General features: G+C 46.9%; 1 protein-coding gene across 2 annotated transcripts in view; it reads left to right on the forward strand.

Annotated features, from left to right (window-relative positions):
* The window catches only part of CREB3L2 (cAMP responsive element binding protein 3 like 2), a 72,358-nt gene that overhangs the window by 51,971 nt on the left and 5,048 nt on the right, over window positions 1-15,339 (forward strand). For both annotated transcript variants that reach the window (XM_083572361.1, XM_083572360.1), the window contains exons 4-11: window positions 185-272; window positions 1,408-1,589; window positions 3,062-3,208; window positions 4,289-4,347; window positions 5,376-5,444; window positions 13,313-13,412; window positions 14,486-14,612; window positions 14,784-15,009. In XM_083572361.1, coding sequence (XP_083428487.1) covers window positions 185-272; window positions 1,408-1,589; window positions 3,062-3,208; window positions 4,289-4,347; window positions 5,376-5,444; window positions 13,313-13,412; window positions 14,486-14,612; window positions 14,784-15,009 — 998 coding nt within the window. The remainder of the gene's footprint in view (window positions 1-184; window positions 273-1,407; window positions 1,590-3,061; window positions 3,209-4,288; window positions 4,348-5,375; window positions 5,445-13,312; window positions 13,413-14,485; window positions 14,613-14,783; window positions 15,010-15,339) is intronic.

The following is a 15,339-nucleotide window of genomic DNA, read 5'->3' on the forward strand; positions in this document are numbered from 1 at the left end:
TTCCCCTTTCGTAGGGTTCCTTAAAGAAGACTTTAAAGGTCTGTTTTCTGTAAAATGGGATGCACGGCTGCCTCGTTCTATGCTGATTATCTTGCTCGTCTGAATTAACAAATTATGAAACTGGAAAGAAGGTGGGTTCTCTCCCGAAAGTCTGATGTCTCTTTCAACCCTTTCGTCTTTTTAGACCAAGCCGCTGAGTCACAAAGCTTTTCCAGAGATCAAACTGGAGCCGCATGAAGTGGACCAGTTCCTGAACCTTTCTTCCAAGGAAGGTTTGTTTTGTACCGCTGATTTCTCTCCACATGATGGGCAGCAAGGGAGAAGAGGCTTGGGCCCTCAGCTGTTGTTGGACTACAACTCCTATCATTCCAGTGGTCAGGGATGATGGGAACTGTAGTCCTTTAGTGCTGCTAACAGAGCTGTTTGACTTCACCCCTGGAGGCGTGCTGCATTGTCTCTCGACAGACAGATGCCAACAAAGATATACTGGTCTTAGACATAGCAGCCTCCGGTTTCCTCATTGGCCTGACTTGAAGAAAGATACTGTGCTTTGTTAAAACTGCCATTTCCTGTGATCTGCAAACCTGGAAACCATGGTTGAAGCAAAGCTTTCAGTCTAGGCTCTGATGATGATGATGATGATGATGATGATGATAATTTATTTATACCCCACCCATCTGGCTGAGTTTCCACAGCCACTCTGGGCGGCTCCCAATCGAGTATTAAAAAATACAGCATTAAATATTAAAAACTTCCCTAAACAGGGCTGCCTTCAGATGTCTATTAAAGATAGGATAGCTGCTTATTTCCTTCACATCTGAAGGGAGGGTGTTCCACAGGATGGGCACCACTACCGAGAAAGCCCTCTGCCTGGTTCCCTGTAACCTCACTTCTTGCAATGAGGGAACCGTCAGAAGGCCCTCGGTGCTGGACCTCAGTGTCCGGGCTGAACGATGGGGGGTGGAGACACTCCTTCAGGTATACAGGACCGAGGCTGTTTAGGGTTTTAAAGGTCAGCACCAACACTTTGAATTGTGCTCGGAAACGTACTGGGAGCCAATGCAGATCTCTCAGGACCGGTGTTATGTGGTCCTGGCTGCCACTCCCAGTCACCAGTCTAGCTGCCGCATTCTGGATTGATTGCAGTTTCTGGGTCACTTTCAAAGGTAGCCCTACGTAGATCCTATTTTGTAAGCAGTGCTTTAGTCCTAACTTCCTGGTTCTGATGCCATGGGAACTGTGATTTAATAAGCCAAGCATGTGAGGGAAGGGGGGGGGGCAAGGCTTTTTTTGTCTTATCAGTTTGGGAAAGTTGCATCAGAGCTGGTCCACCATTTTTTCCAATGCTCTAAGACACACTTTCTGTTTGTCTCCCTTGCTCCTTTCTCCATCTTCTGTCTCTTGCAGCAATGGACACCCTGCACATGCCTCCGACCCCTCCCAGCAGCCACGGAAGTGACTCAGAGGGCGGCCAGAGCCCAACCAGGTCCCTCCCCCCATCAAGTCCCAAACAGTTACAAGCCACGGCTAAAGTGACCTCGCACACGGCTTCCGCGCTCACCAATTCCCCTCTCTTAACGGCACCACACGTAGGGGACAGTTCTCTCTCTCTCTTAATGAATGCCATGTGTTTGATTCGCTATATTTTACTGTCATCACTCTGACTGTATATTACAATGGAAATCTCGTTCAAAATTCCTCCTGTTCCAAGAACAAGGTTGGTTTGTTTTAGCAGATGAAGGCTAGTTCTCTCATTGATACCAGGTATCACTGGAGGGTGCAAAAGTCGCGACACCGAGTGACCACTAGCACATGAAAAATTGGTCCTGGAAATTGACATCTGACTTGCTGCAGAAAGGTGAAAATGGGCTTCTTATTTGCAAAGAAAGTTGTGGCTCTGCAGCTCAATTGGTCTCTCTGCTTGCCTTATACCTAGTCAGGCGATTAGACTTTACAGCGTAAAGTTGTCTACACCAGGGTTTCCCAAACCTGGGTCCCCAGCTTGTTTTTGGACTACAATTCCCATCATCCATGACCCTGTGAACTAGGGATGATAGGAGTTGTACAGAAACTTGGAGACCCAGGTTTGGGAAACCCTGGTCTGCACAGGCTGACTTGCAGCAGCTCTCTAGGATCTCAGACAGGAAAATATCCCAGCCGTAGCTGAAGACACAGGGGTTTGAAATGGGGACCTTCTGTATGTAAATGAGATACTCTTCAACTGAGCTCCTGCCCTTCCCTTATTTAAGACAGTCTTTGCATTTGGGTACTTCTGTTCAGAAATGAAACTTCAGCACACTTGAGGGACTGAAAACTTTTCCTTCCACATGCTTTTGGACTCCCAACTCCTACCAATCCCAACTTATGTGGCCAGTGGTCAGAGGTGGTGGGAGTTACGAGTTCAGCAACAATACCTGGAAGGTGAGTGTAGACTCTTAGGCCACAATGGCCCCCACCTTTTTACAGGAAAGAAAAACAGGGTTTGTGGATGCAGTTCTGTCTAAACGGTCAGTCCTGGATATGTTGGCATGGGAAAGAGTCTGTTCCAGAGGCTGGGAAGTTGATGATGAATGCAACAGCAGAATCTCTCCTAAGCAGTAGAGCAGTAGATCTGTAGAACCCAAAGAGCTGGAAGGACAGAACCAGCAAAGCAAGCTCAGTGGTTTCCAGTTTCCAGTGGGTCCATAGTATTATTATTATGTACAAAGTTGGAAGGAAACCTCAGAGGTAATCTAGCCCAGTTGACAATGGCACAGGAGACCCCACATTTCAGCACCTGTAACAGGTGGCTTTCAAGGCTCTGCTTAGTATATTACACATAGAAAAATGGACTTTTTAGAGCAGCAGCCTTTAGAGCAACACACCTTTGGAAAATAGATCCCCATTTCAGTGTTTTCTGGAGCTCTTTACATGCATATTGCCAGCACTTGAGTTCACTGTTACGAATACAATTGTGACAGAAGCCTTTGATCTGAGACTGCAGTTCCTGTGAATATTTAAGAACCTTATTTTCCTCATCCTCCCCCTTCGCTCTAATCGATTGTCTTTGTGTTTGCCGTAGAAATTGCAGGGCACAGGTCCCCTGATCTTGACAGAGGAGGAGAAGAGGACCCTGATCGCAGAAGGGTACCCTATCCCTACCAAACTGCCCCTAACAAAAGCAGAAGAAAAAGCACTGAAGAAGATCCGCAGGAAAATAAAAAACAAGGTAGGAGTTGCTATTAAACAACTTGGACTTATATTCAGGGTTGTTGGGGGTTTTTTTGTCGGGGGAGGGAGGACTTGGGCAAGATGCTCCTGGTGAACCACCTTCTCTGGGCAAGTCTGCTACTGTTGACGGCACCAGTTTTCTTGCTGCCTTTCTCTGGACCCAGAAGGTGAGGCTGCTGTTCCGTCTTGCTCCTGCTATTGCTTGCTCACTCAGAGGTCAAGTGAGCAGACAGCAGTGAGAAGGACCAGCCGGCTCCAAGTCCTGGCAGCCTTCCTTCCACTGAGCCTGTGGGGTTGGCCAAGCGCCAGATAATGTTGGCCCTGTTTTGTTTCTCATACCAAGGAACTCTGTTATCACCTTCGGTGTGTTTGTTCAGGGTATTTGTTACACTATTTTCCCACGGCAAAATCTGCCCACTGCAATGCCTATATAGAACAAAACACGATAAAGCAGGACAACATTTCAGGGCAATCTGCTAGCATTATGAAAGACATGTCTGCAAAATTTTAACAGGGTCGCCGTGAGATTTTTAAAGGGTCATAGAACAACATTTCAATAGGCCAAGCAAAATAACTCCTGTTAATCAGCTCTGTGTTACATCAAGATGGAGCGATCTGCTAATCATTCATACTAAGGCCTAACAATAGAAATAGGGGGGAAAACCCCAATACAAATTGCAGCAAACATAGTCTTATCTTATCCAAAACTTGTTCTTGGTCCCGAGGCCACCATCCTCCCAGACTGGGTGGGAGGGGCCAGAAAGAGTCGGGAGGACCTGGAGTGGCATGGGGCAACATTCCAGTGTGATATGAGATGAAAGACAGTGTGCTTTCCCCCTTCAAAACGATGGTTTATTCATATGCAAGCATGCACAGATTAAAAACTGATATAATAGATAGATTGGTTGGCAATAGCTGGTATGATTGATTAACAACCCTAAAAAAAACCCAATAAAGGTGACATGATTTTACAGCTTAAAACCAAAGTTGCTTCCCTTACCCATTCCTGAGTTCTAATTCTTCTTTTAGTTATGGCCTCTGTTAGGTGTGTAATTGGTGCTTTGCATTTCTCCTGTAGATCTCTGCCCAGGAGAGCAGGAGGAAAAAGAAAGAATACATGGACAGCTTGGAGAAAAAGTAAGCTTGCCAGAATGACCCGTACAAGAGAAAGTTGCATTCTGGAATGCAGAATCCCAGCCTCCCCATTCCATTCCCTCTCCTGCCTGGTTTTCTGTTCCCATTCTTTCCCAAGAAGCAGTCAGCCAGCCAGCATTCCATGGTGACTTAAGCATGTTACGTCCTCATGGGGCTGTTTGTGGATCCCCCCCCCCGTTTTCTTTTTCTGCAAATGCTTGGGGTTCCCCCAAGGCTGCTGCTGCTTCCCTCATGTGCCTGGGTGTTGCTTTTTTGGCTTCATAAGCAACAGTGCTCACAGCCTGAACATTGCAAATAGAGGGAAATATAGCAAGATTGCAGTGACAGCTGTGGAAGGGGTAGACAAAATGGAGGCTTCATAACTCAGTGGTAGAGCAGCTGTTGTTTTTAATGCAGGGACTCCTAACTTTGGCTGAAAGGATCTCTCTGGGATAAAAAGCTCAGAGACCCCTTCGCTGAGGCCCTGAAGAGCTTCTGCCTTTCTGAATACGGTAGAAGGGCCAGCGGCATGACTCTATTCAAGCCAGATTTATATTCTCACCATGTTTATTTTGATGCCAGCAAGGAACCATCATGGCCACAAAGCCTCGGAGCTGTGTGTGTTTCACATGCCCCCTCGTGGCTCCTCATGGAAATACTGCTATTGTTAGCACAAGAAAACAAGCTATAGCTGTTCAAGCACTTGGAGGTATTATTGCCGCCCTTTCATGGTCTGAAATACCTATGCTCAGAACAGAATTTGGCGCGGAATAAGCTGCTGAGATTATTTCCTTCTCTTGTTCCAGCGTCTCAGCATCTCCTCCTCCAGTGTGCAGTGCGACTCTTGCTTACAAAATTGATGCACACACTCTTGCTGTGGTGGCAAGGGAGAGTCACCTTTTTCTGAATTAAAGGATTGTGACAGATTTCTGTCTGCTTACTAGCAGCAGTTCAGAAATCATATCCCACTTTGGTTGTTCCATCTGAACCGAGGAAATAGCTTAATCTTTCTTTGTCTGCTTGTTCCCAAGGGTCGAGTGCTGCTCAAATGAGAACAGTGAGCTTCGCAAGAAGGTAGAAGTTCTGGAGAACACAAACAGGTGAGTTATAAAGCACTTTGGTCCGCAGCTAATACTTCTGCCATGTTTTGAACAGAAGCAGCTGGCTATATTGACTCGCCAATTGCATGAGCAAGATTACAAGCTAGAAGTGGAATAAGAGCAAAAGACGAGCCCATCTAGTTCACCAACCAGATGGCCATGGGAAACCCCTAGCAGGGCCTGTGTACAATAGCACTCTCCCCTCCTTCGATTCAGAAGCACAGAGCTCCAGCAGGGAAGGCACAACATAGCCTTCATGGCCAGCAGCCATTTATAGCTTTATTCTTCATGAATTTGTTTAACACCCTTTCAAAACAATCCAAGTTGTTTTCCGCCACTATACTTAGCAGCAGTGAGTTCCACAAATTAACTTTGTGCCGTCTTAAAGAAGCACTTCCTTTCGTCTGAGCTAAATCCTCTAGCGTTCAGCTTCATGAAACGGCTCTCAGTTCTAGTATCGTGAGAGAGGGGGAAACACTTCTCTTTACCGGCTTTCTCCATACCATGCAAAATTTTATACAACTCTGTCGTATCAGGCCCTCGGCCACAGTGGGGGATGAGACATGCCCAGTTAATCTCTGTGATTTCCAGAAACTGATACTCTGAGGTGTACAGCCCTGAAAGTGGAATCAGAACTTCATGGGAGGATAAGAAGTTAGAAATTTGTTGAGTGAAGACGAAGATATCAGTGGCTCCTTGCCATGGTTAACTAATACACCAAACTCTCTAGTTCAGAAATATGGTTTGTGTGTTTGTGTGTTAAACATACGGGCACATTGCTACCAATTATATGGCAATTTGGGCAATACCGTCTACACCTGCAGCTGGCAAGTGGCCAGTGCGGTGTTGCATATCAAGGCACTGACAGTGAGAAAGGAACGTGGTGTCAGGACCGAGCAAATCCCATCAATAACGTCTCTTCTCTTGCTGGATCATGCACCTGGGCTCTGTCAGCTTCTTGCACTGTGACGGACTAGGGTAGTGAATCTGACATAAATATTTTTTGAAAAACCACCCAGATAAAGGAATGCACTCATGCATTTGTTGGACGATATCGCTGGAGTGTGTGCCTGCATCTGGGAGCGGATTATCTCTTTGAGGATAAAGACCCAGCAGTGGTTTCCAAGTCTGACTGGCACTTGGTGTGTGTTGCTAATTGGATAGCAAGTGTTCCGAATCTCTGGATCTTGTACCGCGGAGGCAGCCTTGGAGTTTAGAAAGCTTCTCCCACACACGGCTTTTGTGCTTTTGAAGGCAGAATGGCATGTTGCCATAACAAACTCAGCTCCTCTTACCCAAGTTCATGGTTATGGTATGGGTAACGCCTTGCAGATTGTAGACTTAAGCAGATTGTGCTTAACCATTCTTGCACCCATTGATTATACCTTGCAAAGCACCCTCCTTTTGGTCTGTTTCCCCCTATGCTGAACCTTTTTGTTTGTGCAACCTGTCTGGGACAGGAGAACAATTAAAAATGGCCTAGATGACTGGGGAGAAGGCTCAAGCACTATCTACCTGCTGGTTAAAGTAAAGGTAAAGGGACCCTTGACCATTAGGTCCAGTCATGACCGACTCTGGGGATGTGGTGCTCATTTCGCTTTATTGGCCGAGGGAGCCGGCGTACAGCTTCCGGGTCATGTGGCCAGCATGACTAAGCCGCTTCTGGCAAACCAGAGCAGCGCACAGAAACGCCGTTTACCTTCCCGCCGGAGCGGTACCTATTTATCTACTTGCACTTTGACGTGCTTTCGAACTGCTAGGTTGGCAGGAGCAGGGACCGAGCAATGGGAGATCACCCCGTCACAGGGATTCGAACCACTGACCTTCTGATTGGCAAGTCCTAGGCTCTGTGGTTTAACCCACAGCGCCACCTGCGTCCCTTACCTGCTAGTTAGGAGGAGCCATATTACAACAGTATTGTATGCCAATAGGTTCAAATCCTGTCACCTCTAGCTAAGAGTGGATCAGCTGGTGATGCGGAAGAACCCCAGCCTGAGTTCCTCCAGAGCCCCTGTCCGCCAGACAAGGCAAAGCTGGGCTAGACAGACGAGTATAGTGTGCCCTGATAGATGAAGGCAGCTTCCTGTGTTTCTCAGCAGTAGCTCAGGGTCGAGGAACCTGTGGTCCTCTAGATGATTTGGATTTGGACTTCCATTGGCCCCAGCCAGCATGGCTAAGGATGATGGAATCAATAGTCTAGCAAAGTCTGCAAGGCTACAGGTTTCCCACTCTTGCTATATAGCTGATAGTGCTCCCTTGAAAAGCATGTTGAAAGGCATTGGGCCTTAACATTCATCGTCTGTATTGAGAAGGTATGGTCTTGTTTGGGTTCCTAAGCAACATTTTGACTCTAGCTACAGTAGTTCTGAATTTGGTTGGATAAAGATAATGAATAAAGGCCGTATTTAACAAACCCACCACGCTAGCAAAAGTCAGTGCAAGGAGTGGAATGGGAATTCGTCCACCAGTGTGTGTTCTGCACAGTCCCCAAATTTGCTCTTGAGGGTTGAAAAACCCCCAAAAGAGATTTAGGGAACAACACACGGGGGGGGCGGGGAGGTTCCATTGTGCAAGGAAAATCATTGCACTGATACAACCTTGACCTTAGCACTGGGTTGAATGCAAGCCATTATCTTTTGTGGATTTAAGTTGAGAATAAACTTCCCTTCCTCCAGTTTTTGCAAAAGGGGACTTTATTGAGGCATTGTAATTTGTTGATTTGCTTACACTGAACATATTAATCATTAGTAAAAAGATAGGTGATATTTTTTATTTCACTGACTGGCTGCTCTAATATTTTTAAATTGAATATTTGGATTGGAGTTTGCTGGTTCAGATGTCTTGCAAGTGAACCTTCCTTCAGCTCCATTTGCATTAAAATAGCATAAAGATGCTCTTGAGATTTTTACCATCTTTGGTCAACTGAGATATGCTTATCTATTTTCATCCCCTGTCTCATCAGTGTTTGACAATATGTTACATATTAAAATCTGCAAAAATCTGTACTCTTCTAGCAATGGCAGCATCCGATATAAGTGACTTGGTTTGTTCTGCAGTGTTTTTGGTCCTTTCTGTGTGCAAACAATTGATTGGCCAAGAATGCACGCAGCCCTCCATCCAAAAAGAAATTTAGCTACTCCTGCTCTCCATTTGGCATTTGATACACTTGGGATTGCTGCAGATGTGCATGGCTGGGCAAACAGCCCAGCACAGGTCTTTCTTTTTTCTTTTTCAAATGTGTTGGTGTCAAGTCCTTTTGAAGGGGCCGTTGCTGGGATGCTGCACATTTTGGCGGAATGAAATTGATCTGATACGTTTTCCAGCATTCCTATTAAAGAGATTGCCTCTTAAGATTATGGCTTTGAGACTTAATTGGACATTTCCTTGTTGATGTGCCAGTGTCCTTTTTCTGGTTGTTAACTAAATTTAATAGTAAACCTGCCTTTTAAAGGGTCTCTCTGGGTATGTAAAGGGGGCTTCAGAAACCAAGTTGTAGAAATGCCATAATTGACTTGTGTACAGTGGTACCTTGGTTCTCGAATGGCTTAGTTGCCGAACAAATCGGCTCCCGAATGCCGCAAACCCGGAAGTAAGTGTTCTGGTTTGTGAATGTTTTTCGGAAGCCGAACGTCCAACGCAGCTTCTGCTTGAGTGCAGGAAGTTCCTGCAGCCAATTGGCAGCCACGCCTTGGTTTTCGAACGGTTTCAGGAGTCAAACGGACTTCCGGAATGGATTAAGTTCAAGAACCAAGGTACAACTGTACAGTTATTTATTTACAGGGCAGTGACAGAAACAACAACAACAACCAACCAACCAACCAGAACTTCTTAGTTTTCTGCTTTCCCAGAAAACACACAATTGATATTTTAAATGAAACATGAAGGTTTTAAATCTCCCTGGTTTCTGCTAGCACTGCTTGATAAACCTTCTGGTGATCAGGTGTCTGTGCTGCATGAACGTTGGTTTGGAATGGGTGGGTATTCAGCACTGAAGTGGCTGCTTTCTTTAGAATAGGGTGTGGAGAAACCATTGACTTTGCCCAATCCTTCAGCATCAAAACACAGTGGATGTAAAGAAGGCAGAAAATCAAAATGACGGTGACTGGAAGTGCTCTTCCACCCTTTCCTTGTCAATCAGCTGCCCTTCTCTTCCACAATAGGCTTTAAAAAGGCTTTCCTTGTCCACTTCTACCAGTTGACTCTTGCCACCCCATTGCTACCGTGGTTGATTATGACCATTTCCTTCCTTTCCTCCTATGGATGGGCTAGTAGATTGAGTTATCCCATTTATCCACACAACATCCCTGTTAAGCTAGGCCAAGAATAACTGGCCAAAGGCCAGCCAGTGAACTTCTGAACCTGGGTCACCTCAGTTGTGATCATGAATTCTGTCCTGCAGGCTACACTCCTCTGGTTTGTTGACTGTCAGTCTTTGGAGCGGGGGCTGTCTGTAGTCTTCACTTTGCACCTCATGGCCACACACCCTGGGGGCACAATGAAAAAATAAAGCTAAATGGAAGGCAGGAGGCAAAGCTGTGAAATGGCTGAGCCCTCATTGGCCAGGGAAGTGCAAATGTGTGTGTACACACACACACTGCTTTGGAGAAGGCAGTTCTTTGAATTGTACCCACTAAGTATGTCAGGCAAAGATCGCCATTTCTTTCAGCATCAGAGTTCCTGTTTTATGCTCTTACTTTTTTCTCCTCCCCCCGCCCACTTCTTTGAGCTAGGCATGTACTTGTTTCATCAAAACTGTTGTGAATTTTAGTAAGATGCACTGCTGGGGCCTCTTAGTGTATCATCTACTCCCCAGCCCTCTCTCTCTCTTTAACTTCTTAAATGGCTTTTTCTCACTCAGCCTACCCCTTCCATTTTTAGTAGATAGCTGCCAAAATGAATTGTTTTCAGTAAACTGAAGAAGGGTCTTTTCTCTGCAGATGAGCGAGGCTTTTGACTTTGATTTATTCCCCTAGCACCACATTTTATATCCAAATGAAGCGTTCAAGTTTGAAAGAAGTTTTATCCTGAGTTGTAAAGTAGCCATGACCCGGCACATGAGCTGCTCATCTCAGTTTCTTGTTATTCCTTTGGTCCTTCCCCTCTCCTGCCACCTGATCCTTTCTAACCTGGAGCTGCTAGGGCTTAAACCTGGAATCTCCTCCGTTCATAGCACATGCTGCGGCAGTGAGCTATGCCTCTGAATACCAGTTCCTGGGAATCACAGGTGTGGAGATAATTGTTGTGCTCAAGTCCTGTTTTAAAAGGCTTCCCACAGGCATCTGGTTGGCCACTGTGAGAACAGGATGCTGCCCTAGATGTGCTGTTGGCCTGATCTTATGTTCCTATTCAGCACAGTGCACATAGGAAGCTGACTTAAGCTGAATCAGAGCTGTGTAGACTGGGTCTAGCCCAGTACTGTTGGCACCAGCTCTCCAGGGTTTCCCAGCCCTGCTTACAGGGTCTCCACTTTTGGGCTGGACTGGAAAACTGGGAATGATTTGTGGTCTCCACTGATCATCCTGCCGCCGCACCACCACAGCCCTCTTGGGAAAGGGCAGAGTCTCACCTCTGACTTTGCCCTGAGCTTTGGAGGCAAAGTCAGAAGAGAATCCTGTCTCTTTCCCCAAGAGTCAGGCCTGGCTGAGAGGGGGAATTGGCGTCGGGTGATGCTAGGTGATGGATGGGATACTTGCCAGAGGGCAGAAAGAGCGATCCCCGCAGCGAACACGGCAGGCATATTTGTGGAGCCTTTTCTCCTCTGCTTTCAATTACATGGTGGCAGCTTCCCATCTCCAAGGGGTTTCTGCAACTCAAGCATATCACAGTGTGCAACAGAGCCCTAATTCTGGCTTCTCTATAAAGAGAAAAGCTGCTTCAGAGGAATGTTGAGCAGAGATGTGTCAGGGTCTCTTGTCCCCCTTCTCCAGCCAGCAATTTGCCACTCCTAACAAAATACATAAAGGTAAAGGGACCTCTGACTATTAGGTCCAGTTGTGGCCGACTCTGGGGTTGCAGCACTCATCTCGCTTTATTGGCCAAGGGAGCCGGCGTACAGCTTCCAGGTCATGTGGCCAGCATGACTAAGCCGCTTCTGGTGAACCAGAGCAGCACACAGAAATGCTATTTACCTTCCCGCTGGAGTGGTAACTATTTATCTACTTGCACTTTGACGTGCTTTCGAACTGCTAGGTTGGCAGGAGCAGGGACCGAGCAACAGGAGCTCACCCCGTCGCGGGGATTTGAACCACCAACCTTCTGATTGGCAAGTCCTAGGCTCTGTGGTTTAACCCACAGTGCCACCCACGTCCCTAACAAAGTACATAAGATCAGGCCAATGACCCATCAAGTCCAGCATCCTGTTCTCACAGTGGCCAACGAGATGCCTGTGGGGAAACCCATAAGCAGGACCTGAGAACAGGGGCACTCTCCCTTCTTGCAGTTTCCAGCAACATCCTGCCCACATGGGCTTCAGAACAGAGAGAGGGATGCTTGCATAAGAAAGGTAGGTGTGTGTAAGCAGGAGTGTTTTGGTTCTGTGAAATGGCAGCTAGGGAATGGATTCAACACTGCATTCCCTCACTAACTGTTCTGCTCAAAGTATGCTCTCATTTCATTCAGAAAAGGCACCTAAATTTTACAAAATAGGAGGCTGCAGGTGAGCAGATTTTTTTTAGGGCAGGGGTTATTAATAATTTTAAAGAGTTCTGGTCCACAAATTTACATTTGGCTATAAAGGCACCTCTGGGGATGTATTTTGGAACTTGAGCATGTAAAGAAAGATCGGACTGAAGTGTGTAGAAGAGGGTTGGGGAATGTGTGCAGTTGGACTCCCAATTCCCATCAGCCCCAAGCAACATGGCCAATTCTTAAGGGATAATTCAGTGACCTCTATACCACATCCATGGTGTAGAATATAATTCATGCACCTTGAAAACATGCATGTTTGTTTTCCTTGTGAGTGAAACTATAGGGCCTCAGGCTGCCAGATAAAGTGTGTAGTTGTTGTTGTTTTTATACTTTTTTAAGTGGTTTGTTGTGGCAGGTCAACAGAGAGCTTTAGCCCACTCGTAATTGCTCAAACCCAAATTCCTGGCACATGCTTAAATCCCTCTCACAGAAGAGTGACAGTCTGGAGAGACCCAGAGACAGTTGAGGACAGGGGGTGGGGACCTGTGGCCCTCCATATGCTGTTGACCTACAACTCCCATGAGCCCCAGTCAATGTAGCCAGTGGTTGAGGATGATGGGAGTTGTAGTTAAGCAGCATCTGGAGGGCCATAGGTTTTCCATACCTGCCCTAGTTCAACAAATCTTCTTTAGAAAAGAATCTGACTTTTGCAGTTAGGAAAGTGATGGGGAAATCCCCTGAAAAGTGTGAATGATTAATGGGGAGGTTTCATGATTAACGGGTTTTCAAAGGCATCAGGTTGGACACTGTGGGAACAGGATGCTGTGGGCCATAGGCCTGATCCAGCAGGCTCCTCCTGCGTTCTTACAAACACCCTGTGACCAGATCAGGATGGATGCTCCTTCTCTTGCAACCTAGTCCCAAACGAATTGGGATGCTTGCTCAAGAAAGGCCGGACATAGTTTAACCTCCATGTAAGCTTTGTGCAAGGTAGTAGGAATGAATGCTCATTGAACAGATTGTCTGGAGAAGCCCTCTGCTCTGTACAGGTTCAACCGATCTAGCGTCCCAGAAAAAGAAACAGTCCTCTGTGTGTTCTGGGCGTGTGCCTCTTCATTGGCAGGCCCAACAAATCTCGAAGCGTTGTATGAATATGACAAAGGGCAAAGAATAATAGTGGTGCATGAAATGCAGAATCCCAGACCAACACATGTTGATTTCTGCCACTCTCCATCTTTCAGAACACTCCTGCAGCAACTGCAGAGGCTCCAAGCCATGGTGGCTGGCAAAGTGTCTCGCTCGTGCAAAGCTGCTGGCACGCAAACGGGGACCTGCCTCATGGTGAGTCCTGCCTATTCCTTTTCTCCTTAGGTCCCTCCCTGGGCCATCGATGGGTCACATTGTTTAGCAGGAACTACATCATGGTGGGGCGCAGGGGCAGGGAACTGTTTTTAGCCCAGGGGCCACATGCCAGTGGTGGGCTATGCCAAAGGGGGAAGTGTGTAGAGCAACAAATGCAATTTTTTAACTTTTGCACAGTGGGCTAGCCCCAAAATAACAATCACAGATCTCCTGCATGCTTTTCTTTCTCCCCAATATGATATGTTCTGCCTAACATAAAAAACCCCTGCACTTCTCATCTCAAGCTAAAAAGTGCTTCTTCCTGATGTGCTAGCTTTCTTTGGCCAGTGAGCATTCAACCATGCAATTCCCTCGGCAGCATTGCAAAGTCATATTGTCCCCAGAGAGCTGTGTCGTTTGCTTCTAGGCTGGCTTTATTTGGCAGGTGAAAACTGAAATGTGCTTCTCTCCCCCTGTCCTTGCTGTATGAATCCAACAGGGGCAATTTGGTGTTGTTTTTGTTTTTTAAGCAGCTGTCCCTGCATCTACCAGTCAAGCCCCCACTTTGAGCTCCTATTAATTCTCCCCTTCCTGCCTGAGCTTTCCCTCTTCCAACATGTCCTGTCAGGCTGCTTTTTAAACTCACGGTTGTGTGTGCCTGTTGAGTCGCGAGGAGCCTGGGAAGTGCCCACTGCGATGTTATGAAACAACATTGAAATTCATGTCACAGCCTAGTCTAGCCAAGATGGATTTCCTACCTTTTTGAGTTTTGCGAGTAAGTAGCTCGGCTGAGCGGAATGGCTGCAGAGCTTCCAGCATTGCCATACTAATGTGGAACGTCTCTCCTTCTGTGGAGCTGAATCTGGATTGCATCTGCGCTCCTAGTTTCAAGCATCCTGTCTCATGATTAATGCAGCCTGGGGAAGGAAATCACCTCTGAACCACACATCATTTTCTTGGTTTTGATACTGCTCTGTATTTGATGTTTGAGCTGTAAGACTTTATTTCTGTTCGTTGGATCAAGTATAACTGAGTCTCTGTGTCTTCCCTCCAACCTCCCCCCCCTCCACCAGGTGGTAGTTTTATGCTTCGCAATAATTTTTGGCAGCTTTTCCCAAAGTTATGGTCCCACGTCCTCCATCACAAAGGCAGTGCTACCATCCCAGCATTCCATGCCAGAGTCATATACAGCCTCTATAGGTGAGTGAGCATCTCTCTCGTGGTTCTGCGGTTATTTCCAAAAGGAGAGGGAGCTACGATTTGCCTCTGCCCTAAGGAGCTAGATCTGACATAAGGGGATTTGCATTGCATTTTGTGCCCAAAATGGTTTCTGTTCTTCATTCCCTCTCCCTCCTACCTGTTTCTGTACAGTGAGGTCAAGGAGTCTTCTGACTTATGAGGGGCCTCCTCACCCGCTGGAGGAACAGCACTTCTCAGATCGCAGCAACAGCTGGGACAGGCACCTGGAGGCCTCCAAGCACTCAGCTCTGCCTTCGGAATCCGTGTCCAGGTCACCGCATGACCAAGTCACAGAGATCATGATAGCCAATGAAACGAGGCTAGAGAAGTCATTGCTGGTAGAGTTCCAGCAGCACAGGTGAGTGGAGGGCATGGGCTGGTTGAATACAGAGCAGTGGTGGGAGGAACCAGCTAGGGAAGAATCTTAGAGCCTGGGGAATGGTTATGGTACCAGAATGAGTGGTCAGGGGGAGGAGACTGGGAAGAGGAGGTGTCGGAAGCTGAAGACGTAGCAGGGTTCAATGAGCAGGAAGAGTTTCTGGCAGAGAATAAGGATAAGAGGCAGAAGTGGAAGCAGGAGAGGAGGTAGGCCAAGAGGCAGAAACAAATCAGGCTGGTGCAAAGTCATGGGTGTCTCTGCCTTCTGCTGCCACAAGCTGCCCTCCACCCCCCATCTCCCAGAACCAGA

Source organism: Podarcis filfolensis (assembly GCF_964270895.1).
Source record: "Podarcis filfolensis genome assembly, chromosome: 10".
In the NCBI taxonomy this organism is placed as follows: domain Eukaryota; kingdom Metazoa; phylum Chordata; class Lepidosauria; order Squamata; family Lacertidae; genus Podarcis; species Podarcis filfolensis.